We start from the raw sequence: 12,856 nt of genomic DNA, 5'->3' as shown, positions 1-12,856 counted from the left end.
AAGCAACAGAATTTAAAGACAAGTTCACAAGTGCTGTTGAGGGTCAGTAATACTTATGTGCTCAGGGGGTAAGACCACAGGTGACGTGGAAGTGCTGAAGTGGCAGGAGTGTGGAAAATGAGCAGGGAGATGAGAAATAAGTCAGGGAAGGCCTCCTGGAGGAGCCACGATTTCGAAAGGGCTCTGAAGATGGGGACAGTGATGAACCACAAGATGTCGAATGTGGAGGGAGTTTCAGGCAGAAAGGGTGGCATGAGCAAGAGGTCGATGGCAAGAGATGAGATTGAGGCATAATGAGCACATTGGTTTTGGAGCAGCCAAGTGTGAGGGCTGAGTTGTAGAGAGAGAAGAGTGAGAGTACATAGGACAGGGAGAGCTTGATTGAGTGCCCTACTGCCAGTGGCAAAGGAGTTTCTGTTTGTTGGGGAGATGGATGAGTGACCATGGGAGGTTTTAGAGGAGCAGTGGACCATGCACAACAATGACATTTTAGAAAAATGATCCAGGTAGCAGAGTAAAGTAAGGACTGGAGGGTGGAGAGACTGGAGTCAGGGAGGTCGGCAAGGAGACTGATTTAGATGACAAGGAGGGATTTCTCTGTTCCTTTTCCTGCGCCCCTTTTTGGTTTAGAATTGTGTATGCCCATCTCCCCAGTTTGACCTCCCCACTGTGGTCAGGGATTGCGTACTTGCTTCTGCTGTTCTCTCCCAGCTGCTTTGCTCTCAGTAGGCTCTCAGTCCCTACCACGAATGGACTGATTGATCAGGAGGAAGTGGCAGGAGAACCAAAGGGCCTGGATATTCTACAGACTGGAGAATTAAGGGCTTACTGTTACTGAGAGTTGGCTGTGTCATAAATCAAACCCAACACAAGTCCAACTAGGCAAAGTTAGCCATCCTACAAAAGGCATATGGTCTCAAACCTGAGAGGCTCCCACTCCGCATAAAATGATGGAAGCTTTCTTTTATGGGATTCCTGATGCAGGACAGGAGAGCTAGCTTCTCTAGGTGCCTAATGGGATGACTAGCCCGTCAACCAATTCGATGTGCCCATTGGATTGCGTGGACCAACTCAGCTTTGCCCTGCCCATACTATCTTGGTGCCTTCTCTGTTTCTCCTCCTGGCTCTGCTCTGCTCTCCTGCCTTATAGGTGGCAGTGCCCGTTTCCAGTTCATATCACCATCCCAATAGTCTGAGACCAGGAGAAGCAGTAAATGCAGGCAAGGGATTCTGAAAAAACACCCAAAATGTCCCAAGTTGCAATGACCAGTCGGAGAGTGAGGGCAACAATGGAGAACAAGTTTGCTGAGGAAAAGGAAAAAGAATTAGGGTTGCCTAACCCAGAGAAGAGAAAGCGGGAACTTTCTCAACCATCATCCTGAACGGAAAGTTTTGGTCCGAGAAGGACCCTAACCGGTTGTTCTCCTTAATCCCAGGAGACCAAGCAGGAGGAACAAGTTGGGTGGACAGAAGGATGAACCTCCTGACTCAGAAAAAGACCGCTGGAGGTCATTAAAAGGGAACCATTGCCAATCCAAGGCAGCCCCTTATCTCCCACTGGCCAAAGGGGCCCCAGGGAAACTCAAGCCACTTACCGACAAGTCGGGCCTGGGTACACCCAAACACAGTAATGGGGGCATCTTTTTCATAGTCCCGGAAGCCGCCACTCCTCTGAGGTAAACTGTGAGGCATGTTCAGATTGGTGCGCGTGTATCGCCCTGGGACAGAGAAGCTCAGGCGTGAGCCAGCCACAATTCTCAGCTTTTGCAAACCCCTAATTATGAGCCAAGAGATCTACTTGGGTATAAGACGCTCAAACAGAGAGAGTGATGATAATGATTGTTACATACTTACTTCAAGGCCAGCACTGTATTGAATGCTGGGGTAAAAACAAGATCATCTAGTCAGGCACAGTCCTGGTCCCGTATGGGGCTCACAGACCAGGAGGGAGAACAGGTATTTCATTTCCATTTTACAGGTAAGGAAACTGAACCCCAAAGAAGTTAAGTGACTTAGCCTAGATCACCCATTTGGCAAGTGTAGAAAGGTCCTCTGACCCCCCCGAGCTCTTTCCACTAGCCCATACTGCATCTCTAACAGGAAGCATCCAGGAACTCAAAATGGACAAACTTTACACTCGGTAGGAGTGCTGGGTTTATTTTTGATTGCTGACATATAAGATGTAAACGACGAGGAGCAGCATGGCCTAGTGGGAAGAGCGTAGAGTTGGGGGTCAGGTCACCTGGTTTCTAATCCTGGCTCAGCCGCTCCACTTGAACAGGCCACTACTTAACTTTTCTGTGCCTCAGTTTCCTCATCTATAAAATGAGAGTAAAATACCTCCCTCCTCCTCAGACCATGAATCCATATTGGGCAGGACCTGATTATCTTGTATCTGCCCCAGCGCTTTATACAATGCTGGGTTCATATTAGGCGTTTGGGAAAAACCGCAGTTCTTATTGCATACCCATTCTGGGCCTGGTAACATTCAGTCGGTGGAACAGATGGGATTTCCTTAGCCTCCCCTCCCCAAGCCTTCCTGGCTCTGGCTAGACATCGACAAATCAGAGTCGATCCCCAAGTGAGACTTAGCATTTGTGAACACAGCCAGGAACTATCTGTGCCCACTCACAAGAAATAAGGAGGGAGGGTGCCTCCCACACAGGCCTTGCCAACCCTGCCTGCAGGGATACAGATTGGGGCTGGAGGACATGGGCCCCAGGTGCTTGCCCCGCTCCATCCCACCTCACCTTTTGGTGCCTCCATTTCCCCATCTGTAAAATGGGGAGAGGAATGGCTGTCCTTTCCTCCTCCCTCACAGGCATCCCTAACAGCTGAGAAGACCCTTTGAGAGGAAGGCATTCTTTCTACAGTCACCTGGGTTACAGGTGACTTGGTAGCACCCCCCGAGGCCAGACCCATTCATAAACCAACTGTTTCTGTTCTACCACGGGCTTCTATGACCCATCCCCCAGCACTGGTCTGCTCAGGGCATAACCCCATCCCCACGTTTGGCCCAGGTGAGGAAGACCCTATGTAGGGAGGGCACACAGGCATGTCCCTGAACAAGGAACAATGCTGCCTGGGTTTCCCAGCATGTCCTCCACCATCTTTGAACCTTCTCTCCCCCAACCCATTAATCACCATTGGCTCAAAGATGACTGACACCCCATTTTCCCGAGACGCGAGGTCTTTCCGGAATCCATCGAACCCTCCCCGAGACCAGGCGGCACCAAACGTCAGGACTTGCCTTTGGCATCGAAGCACTGGGAGAGCCAGTACTTTCCAAACACGACATCCATCCTCTCCCCATGACGGCAGACAAAGAGGCACCGCTTCTGAGGGCTGGAATGGCTGTCGATCCTCAAGGGCTGCCCACAAAGAGAGAGTGAATCAGCCACGGGTCCGGCCGCTCCTGGAGCCCCATGGGGGCCAGCTCTTCCGGAAGCGGCAAGCTGAAGCCGTTGATATGTCCCTAAGGAAGGGCCTCCACTCTCTGCCCCAAGGAGCTGGTCGTTTCCCAACAATGATCATCACGATTGCTATCGTATTTATCAAATTCTTACTATGTGTCAAATACCATGCTAAGGACTGGGGTTCAAAGAAGATAGTCAGAGAAGCAGTGAAGCCTAGTGGAAAGGGCTCAGGCCTGGGAGTCAGAGGTGGGGAGGGAGGAAGAGGAAGAGGGGATAAGGAGGGAGAGAGGAAAGTAAGAGGGAGAGGGATGGGCAAGAGAGGGGTAGAGGAGGAAGAGTAGGTGAGAGGAGATAGGTGAGAGGAAAGGCCCTGGATTCTCTCTTCCCAACTCTACCATTTGTCTGCTGTGTGACCTTGGGCAAGCCACTTCATATCTCTGTGCCTCAGTTACCTCATCTGTGAAATGGGGATTCAATTCTACTCCTTCCTAGACTATGAGCCCCAGGAGGGACAGAAACTGTATCGAACCTGATTATCTTGAATCTACTTCAGCGCTTAATTTGATGCTTGGTACTACAGAGGAAAAATAAAAAAGACCAGAGTCAGGCTCCTATCCCACGCAGGACTCACACTCTCACACTCTGAAGTAAGGAGAGGAAGGTATTACCTTTCCCTTTTTTCAGATGAAGAGACAGAGGCCCAGGGGGGTTAAATGCCAATAACAGAGGTGGCTAGAACCCAGATTTCCTGACTCGCATTTCCATTGTCCTTCCATTAGACCACAGAATGTCCCCAACCAACTTGAGGAACCCTCCTGCACCCACCAAAATATGGTGGGGTGCCAGTCCGTGACAGGGTCTGGAGTTCCAGGGTGATCTCACTCTGCCAGGTGGGCTGGTGACCCTCTAACCCGGGTGGGAAATGGGGCCCCAGCCCTGCAGGCTGCAGGCTTACATCTTGAACTCGTAATAATAATAGTAACTGTGGTATGTTTTAAGCACTGACTATGGCCCAAACACTGTGCTAAGCACTGGGGTAGGGTCAAGATAATTCAATCTGGCACAGTCTAAATGGGGCTCACAGTCTATCGAGGAAGGAGAACAGTACTCGATGCCAATTTTATACAAGGAAACCGAGGGCCCAGAGAAGGGAAATGACTTACCCAAGGTCACCCAAGAGGCAAGGACCTGGAATTAGAACTCAAGGTAACTGCACCTACTGACCTTTTCGCCAGTCAGTCCAGTGGCAAGGAGAGGAGAAGCCTCAGTCACATGAGCCTCAGTTACTGTTGGCTCGTGCCACTGGCCTCCCTCCCTCTTGAGGGGTGAAGCAGCCTGACCCCGGCCTTACCTGCATGGGCTGACAGATGATGGTGAGGGGACTGGCCTCCACAGGCCCCTGGTCTTCCTGAAGCCTCCTGTCAGGCATTCCGTCCCCGAACAAAAGGGAGCCAGGCGAGGTCGTGCTCAGGATCGAGTAGGATCTGCAGAGAAAACCAGAATGGACTTTACCCCTTGGGGCTGGCAAGGGGCAGACAGGTGGGCAGGTGGAAGGGCGGGTGGGCAGGCAGACAGATGGGTGGGCAGATCAATATTTGTTGGGTGCTTGCTATGAGCCAAGGTCCACGCTGGGCCCTGGGGTAGATACAAGTTAATCTCCAAAGCCCTACTGAAACCATAATAATAAAAATTCTGGTATTTGTTAAGCGCTTTCTCTGTGCCAAGCACCGTTCTAAGCGCTGGGATAGATTCAAAGTAATCAAGTCGGACACAGTCCCTGTCCCACATGGGGCTCACAGTCTCAATCCCCATTTTACATATGAGGGAACTGAGGCACAGAGAAGTTAAGTGACTTGCCCAAGGTCACAGAGCAGACAAGTGGCCCAAGCCTTGCCACTAGGTCATGCTGCTTCTCAGGTGCAAATCAGCTGCATCTCTTCCAAAAGGTCTTCCCTGACTAACCTGATTCCCCCACCCTATTTCCCCTCTCTTCAGTGTCATCTATACACTTGGGTCCACCCTGCCCAAGCACCTGGATACTCACCCCCACCACCTCAGCTGCATGGTGCATATTTACAGATCGTTATACTCTGCTGCTTCTCCTAACTATAATTTATTTTAACCTCCGCTTCCACCCACTAGACTGAGGGCTCTGTGTGATGCGGATCACGTCTACCAACTCTATTGCACTGCACTTTCCCAAGGATTTAGCAGAGTAATCGGAAGCAGCATTTCCTAGTGGTTAGAGCACGAACCTGGGGGTAGGAAGGACCTGGGCTCAAGTCCCGGCTCCACCACTTGTCTGCGGCATGATCTTGGGCAAGTCGCTTCACTTCTCTGTTTCTCAGTTACCTCTTCTGTAAAGTGGGATTAAGACTGTGAGCTTTATGTGGGCAGGGACTGTATCCAACCTGATAAGCTTGTAGACCAATGATGGACACATAGCACTTAAATACCATCATTATATTATTATTATTACTACTCGGCACAAGGTAAGTGCTCGATAATTTTGATTGATTTGATTCCTTTCCCAGAGCCCAAGAGACCCGACTTCTCTCCCTGCCATCTAATTTTGCTTCTCTCCTTCTACGACCCAGCTTGCACACTGCTGCTCTGGGAGAAGCACTGTGGCCTAGTGGAAAGAACCTGGGGCTGGGAGTTAGAAGGACCTGGGTTCTAATTCTGGCTCCACCACTTGTCTGCTGTGTGATCTTCGGCAAGTCATTTAATTTATCTGTGCCTCACTGTAAAATAGGGATTAAGACCGTGGATCCCATGTGGAACGTGGACTGTGTCCAACCCGATTAGCTTCTATCTACCCCAGCACCTAGTTCAGTGCCTGGCACATCGTAAGTGCTTAACAAATACCATTAAAAAAACCCAACCTAGGTCTCATCTTTATCACCAGACCCTGCGCCCACATCCTCCCTCCCTCTCCATTCCCAACACACCTCCAATCTCTCCATCTTCAAAGTCTTACTAGAATCACAACTCCTCCCAGAAGGCTTCCCTGACTACTCACTCATTCCCACAACCCTATTCTCCATCCCTAAATCTATGCACTTGGACCTGTACCCCTAAGGACTTTGATATTCATCACACTTTCGGCCCTCCAACATTTAGGAACATCTCCTTATCCTCTGCCGCTTCCCCTTCCTCTAATTTATTTTAATGTCTGTCCCCCATCTAAAACGTAAGCTTCCTGTAGGCAAAGATTGTGTCTACCAACTCTGTTGAGTGTACTTTCCAAAGCACCTTGAACTCTGTTCTATATCCAGGAAGTGCTCAATAAATACCATTCATTGATTGACTCTGGCCTGAGCGAAGGCTTTGGAGGGGGGCGGGGAGGAGAAGGGAGCCACAGATGGGGGCAGGTTGGTCATTTCTCAAGGTGAAGCCCAGTTAAAAGGTCCGAATTTGTGGCCTGAGGGGTGCCAGCCTGGGGTCCTCCAGCCGACACTCCGGCACCATCTCTGCATCATCACTGCCCCGGGCCTCGCGTTGGCGGCAGAGGCACGGGTAGCAATCTAGGGAGGTGGACTTGGAAACAGCCCAGAATGGGGCAGCGGCACTGGAAACTGTACAGATTGAGGCAGAGGTCCTGGAAACTACCTAGAATGTGGTGGGGACATCGGAAACTCTCCAGAAGGTGGCAACTTGTTTAATGCTGTCCCCCAACATTTCACACATCACGACGCCAAAAATACCCCCATTTCACATATCATGACACAAAAATCCAGCCAGTGGTGGGCCACAGCCACTGATTCACCTGTGCCAATCAGTGTACTAACTCTTATAGACAATGAGAAGCCACCTGTAGGTGGGCAAGTGGCCAGGGTGGAGGAGGGCCCAGGGTGGCTGGCCTGGCAAGTCCAAAGTGCTGTAGACAAGAAGACAGCGCTTGGGCTTCTTGGCCTTTGGCTGGGCTCTCACTGGAGTCACCTCCATGGCCTCCCCGCGCCAGTGCCATCAAAGGTGGCTGGGGAAGGGTCTCTCTGCTCTTGCCTGTTGTCGGTGGCCCTTTTCAGCTGGGGGACCCCGTTCCATTCTGCTGCCGTTGAGTGGAAGCTGATTCCCCTAACCTCACTGGGTGCATGGAGATGCCCTTACTCTTGGATCTGTCCCCTTTAAACACTTGATATTCACCCCATCCTCCACCCTGGAGTACTTAGGTACCTAAAAGTAAAATATTTTCATCTCAGTCTCTCCCTCTAGACTGAAAGCTTCTGGTGGGGAGGGAATGTGTCTACCCACCATGTTGTATTGTACACAGTAAGCACTCAAATGTCATTGATTGGTTGTTTTTTTTTTATATGGGGAGGGAACGTGTCTACCCACCATGTATTGTACACAGTAAGCACTCAATAAATGCCATTGATTTTTTTTTTTATGATACTTGTTAAGCACTATGTAGCAAACCCCATTCTAAGCGCTGGGGTTAATTAGGTCAGACATAGTTCTTGTCCTGCACTGGGCTCACAATCTAAGTAGGAGGGAAAACAGGTATTTAATCTATAATTTCAGATGAGGAAACTGAGGCACAGAGAAGTTAAGTGATTGCCTAGGTCAAAAAGAAGGCAATTGGCAAAGCCAGGATTAAAAACAAGTCCTCTGACTCCCAGGCCCATTCTCTTTCCACTAGGCAATATTGCTTCTCTCAATTTACTGACTCATTGTCTAGTCAAACGCTGAGACATTCTGTGGGGTGAAATCACAACTAGTCTGAATCCTTCAATGGCCAAGACCCCTTAGGTAACCAACACACTGCTTTCACTTCCAGCGGACCACCAGAAGCCAAGATTTCCTTTCTAGCTTACCTTCCTGGTTTGAAACAGAAGCTCCATCTGGTCTCATTCCCCGCTGAAACATCAACCCTGACCCTGCCATGGCTGCTGGAGAAAGCCCCAGCCGGGCATTTGGAGGCCTGGTTCCATCACTGAACAGCTGGACCACCTTAGCCCTGACATTTAATGGCTCTGGGCCACAGCTTGGCTTAGTGGATACAGCATGGGCCTGGAGTCAGAAGGATCTACATTCTAATCCTGGCTCTGCCACTTGCCTCCTGTGTGGTCTTGGGCAAGGCATTTAACTCCTCTGTGCCTCAGTTACCTAATCTGTTAAGTGCGGATTGACTGGGAGCCTCATATGGGACATGGACTTGTCCAAGCTGAGTAGCTTGTGTCTACCTCAGCGCTCAGTACAGTGCCTGGCATAGTAAGTAAGCACTTAGCAAATACCATAAAAATCTGTAAAATGGGGAAAATCATCTTTGCCTCTCCTACTTTACAGGGGAGGTGAGAGGAGAACTGGGAAAGCAGATGGGACAGTGTTGTAGAGAGTAAGCCATTCTAAACTCAAAAACTCATTCCAGCTATCATTATCATCCATAAATCTCTCCCTGCTTTATCAAACCTCTTGTCCCTCCTAAAGGCCCTTTCCAAAGACCATGCTGGGAAGCGGTGCGGAGAGAGCAAGGGCGTGGGAGTCAGAGGACCTGGCTTCTAATCCTGACTCTGCCACTCGTCTGTGGTGTAACGTTGGGCAAGTCAGCAACCTCATCAACAATATGGCCATTCAATGCATGGTCTCCCTCCTACTTAGACTGAGAGCCCCATGAAAGACCTGATTATCGTGTATCTACCTTAGCCCTTATTATTATTATTGTTATAGAATGATGATGGGATTTGTTAAGCGCTTACTACGTGACAAGCACTGTTCTAAGCGCTGAATCAGATCTTCAAGTTGGGTCTCTCTCTCCGGCATTAGGTTATTGGTCCATTTTCCACGTTCCAGTTTCAAGCCCTTTCAGCCTTAGCTGTCTGGTTGTCCGACTACGTCTGTGCCACAGAGCCTGCCGGGGTGGCTGGGCATGGAGGCGGGGCTCAGCCCTGGGGTATCTGGCTCTGCTCCTTTCTGACAGTAGGGGGCGCAAGCGGGCCAGAGATGGGCACCCGTCTCTCCAGTAAGACCGACTGGCTGGCACAGGAGGGCTGGAGGTGGCTGCTCATCTCCTCAGGAAGACTGGTGGGCACAGTGTATTGTTTACCTTGGAAAGGCCAGCTGGAACAAAAAGGCCTAATATGAGTGCACATCTCCTCAGGAAGGCCACCTGGCACAGGAGGGCCAAAGATGGATGGGCATCTCCTCGGGCAGGGTGGCACAGAAGGGCTGGAGGTGGCCGAGATGGGCATGCGTCTCCTTAGAAAAGCCGACTGGCACAGGAGGGCCAGAAGCGAGTGCGCTTCTTCTCAGGAAGTCTGGCTGGCATGGGAAGGCCAGAGGTGGGTTGGCATCATAGGGCAAAGAAGGGCTCAAGGAGATAGACACGCATCTCGGAGAGGCCGGCTGGCACAGGAGGGCCAGACAGGGTTGGTGGTGGGGGCATCTCCCTGGGAAGGCCGGCCAGGGCAGGAAGACCAGAGGTGGCCAGAGGTGGCCATGAGTCTCCTTGGAAGGCCAGCTGGCATAGGAGGGTCAAAGATGGGCATGTGTCTCCTTGGGAAGGCCAACCGGCACAGGAGGGCCAGAGATGGCTCCAGCCATCTCCAGGTGGGTGCAAATTCTCCTCAGGAAGGCCCGTTCAATGCCGCCCTGGTTTGGAGCAATGCCTCGGTTTGGATTATCGTGAGACTGTGGTTGTGGGCATCTCTCTCCTGGAGTGAGCAGGAGACTCTGGTGGAGGGGGAGAGGCCACAAAGCCACGGAGGAGAGGTGCCAGAAGAGGGGGAGCGCAAGAAGGGGTGGGGTGGTGGTTAGGGAAGAAGAGCGGGAAGGGGCAGAACAGACAGTGGGGGAGGAGAAGGAGCAGAGAAAGGTCCAGGTGGGATGGAGCAGCCCGAGAGTGGGCAGCAGGCCCTCCGCCACCCCACCACTCTCCTGTCACCTTGATTCTATTTATTGCTACTGTTTTTGTCTGTCTGTCTCCCCCGATTAGACTGTAAGTCCTTCAATGGGCAGGGATTGTCTCTATCTGTTGCCGAATTGTATATTCCAAGCGCTTAGTACAGTGCTCTGCACATAGTAAGCACTCAATAAATACTAATAATAATAATAATAATGTTGGTATTTGTTAAGCGCTTACTATGTGCAGAGCACTGTTCTAAGCGCTGGGGTAGACACAGGGGAATCAGGTTGTCCCACGCGGGGCTCACAGTCTTAATCCCCATTTTACAGATGAGGGAACTGAGGCACAGAGAAGTTAAGTGACTTGCCCACAGTCACACAGCTGACAAGTGGCAGAGCTGGGATTCAAACTCATGAGCCCTGATTCCAAAGGCCGTGCTCTTTCCACTGCGCCCTGGCCAGCCTGAATGAACCTCTGGGAGCTTGGGAATGGACAGTGTTTCCCTTTCTCTGAAAGATCCTCCTGCCTCCATCTCCCTGGGCAAGTCCCAGCCCCAGCCCCTTTCTCCCTTGTTGAAAGGGGCACGAAGAGATCCGAGCCCTGGCCCAGACAAGAAGCAGTGTGACTTAGTGGAAAGAGCATGAGCTGGGGGGTCAGAGGTCATGAGTTCTAATCCTGGCTTCACCATTTGTCAGCTGTGTGACTTTGGGCAAGTCACTTAACTTCTCTGTGCCTCGGTTACCTCATCTAAGACTGTAAGCCCCACGTGGGACAAGCCAATAACCTTGTATCAGCCCCACCGCTTAGGAAAGTGCATGGCACATAGAAAGCGCTTAACAAATCCCATTATCATTATTATCTGCCCATTGCCCCCAGACACTTGCCAGGTCCCGGACTTCGGAAGGAGATTTTCTGACTCTAGACTGGAGCCGGGTCCGCTTCAGTGATTCCATGGGGGGCAAAGGGGTCTCCAAGGGAGGCAGAGTGGGTCATAGAGGACCGACAGAAACTGTATCATAGAGTCCTCCATCTGGAGTAGAACTGGAAGAGGTCATCTGGTCTCTCCCCTGCCCCCCAGCCTCTCCCCATTGGGCAACAGCATCCAAAGCAGGTGGGGGTCCATCCCTTTCAGTGGGGAAGCTCCAAAACGGTCCTTGCAAGCCCACTCCCAAGCCTGATTCTCCTGACAGTCAGGAAATTCCTCCTTATGCCTAACTGAGCTCTCTCGTGCATCAGTTGAAGCCTCTTTCCACTTGTCTCTATTGGTCTGTGCTGGGGTCAGGGCCTGGCTGGTCTCTCGGGTCTAGCATGACCCTATCCGAGACTGGAGTGGCAGAGGAAAACTCCAAGGGGAAAAAGGGAGGGTTGGGAAATTAGGAAATGATTGGAAAGAAATAAGAATCATCATCACCGGGGATTTGCTAAGCGTGTACTATATGCCAAGCACCGTGCTATGCGATGGTATAGAGTCAAGGTCATCAGGTCAGACACAGTCCCTGAGGAATGAAAGCAGCAGATGGTTTAGAAAGGAGAGAAGGCGAAGCCTTGGGAGAGCAGACATCTAAAGGCTGGGGTTGTAAGGTGAAAAGCAGCAGCCAGTGGCTCAGTTTCTACAGAACTGGCCCAGTCTCAACATGGACCAGCTCCCGTCCTTTGCCTCGGTTCTTTTTATTAGGGTATTTGTTAAGTGCTTACTATGTGCCAAACGTTTTTCTAAGCACTGGGGTAGGTTCAAATTAATGAGGTCGGACACAGGCCCTGTCCTGCATGGAACTCCCAGTTCAAGGTAGAGGGAGAACAGGTATTTAATCTCCATTTTACAGTTGAGGAAACAGAGGCACAGAGCAGTGACTTGCTCAAGGTCACACAGGAAGCAATCGGCAGAGCAATTGGCAGAGCCGGGATTAGAACCCAGGTCCTCTGACTCTCAAGCCCATAGGCCACGCAGCTTCTGTTCCAACCAGAAGGAAGCTGGAAGCTTGCAGGTCTCCCGAACAGACTAGGGCCCACCTAGCTACTAGCCACTGCCTTGGCTTCTTTATGGCAAGGAATATGTCTACCAATTCTGTTATATTGTACTCTTCAAAGAGCATAATAATAATAATAATAATATTGGTATTTGTTAAGTGCTTACTATTTACCAGGTATTATTAATAATATTAACAGTAATGGTATTTTTTAAGTGCTTACTATGTGCCGGGGCTGTTCGAAGCATTGGGGTAGATACAAGGTAATCAGGTTGGACACAGTCCCTGTCCCCTGTGGGGCTCACAGTCGAAATCCTCATTTTACAGATGAGGTAGCTAAGGCACAGAGAAGTGAAGTGACTTGCCCAAGACCACACAGCAGACATATGGCAGAGCGGGGATTAGAACTCATATCCTCCAACTCCCAAGCCCGTGCTCTTTCCAGGTAGCCATGCTGCTTCCTGCTTCCTAAATAATCAGTAATCACTCAATAAATATGATTGATTGATTCTCACTGAGGGTCCCGCTAGTGGTGGGTGGTCACCCGGAGAGAGACTGGGCAGAGCCAGGGATGAGAAAAGCCCGAATGCTGCCCATCGCAGCAGCGGCTTTGAGCACTGACGTGTCCG

General features: G+C 50.8%; 1 protein-coding gene across 1 annotated transcript in view; it reads right to left on the bottom strand.

Moving 5' to 3' along the window:
- Nucleotides 1-12,856, bottom strand: part of UBASH3B (ubiquitin associated and SH3 domain containing B) — a 138,008-nt gene that overhangs the window by 15,504 nt on the left and 109,648 nt on the right. The window contains exons 7-9 of the mRNA XM_029075793.2: nt 4,768-4,900; nt 3,251-3,371; nt 1,596-1,718 (exon numbers count right to left, since the gene is read on the bottom strand). Of these exons, the coding sequence (XP_028931626.1) occupies nt 1,596-1,718; nt 3,251-3,371; nt 4,768-4,900 (377 nt within the window). The remainder of the gene's footprint in view (nt 1-1,595; nt 1,719-3,250; nt 3,372-4,767; nt 4,901-12,856) is intronic.

The sequence above is a fragment of the Ornithorhynchus anatinus genome, chromosome 11 (assembly GCF_004115215.2).
Source record: "Ornithorhynchus anatinus isolate Pmale09 chromosome 11, mOrnAna1.pri.v4, whole genome shotgun sequence".
Classification (NCBI taxonomy): domain Eukaryota; kingdom Metazoa; phylum Chordata; class Mammalia; order Monotremata; family Ornithorhynchidae; genus Ornithorhynchus; species Ornithorhynchus anatinus.
Note: the sequence above shows the minus strand (reverse complement) of the source record. Positions and strands in the feature narration are given on the sequence as shown.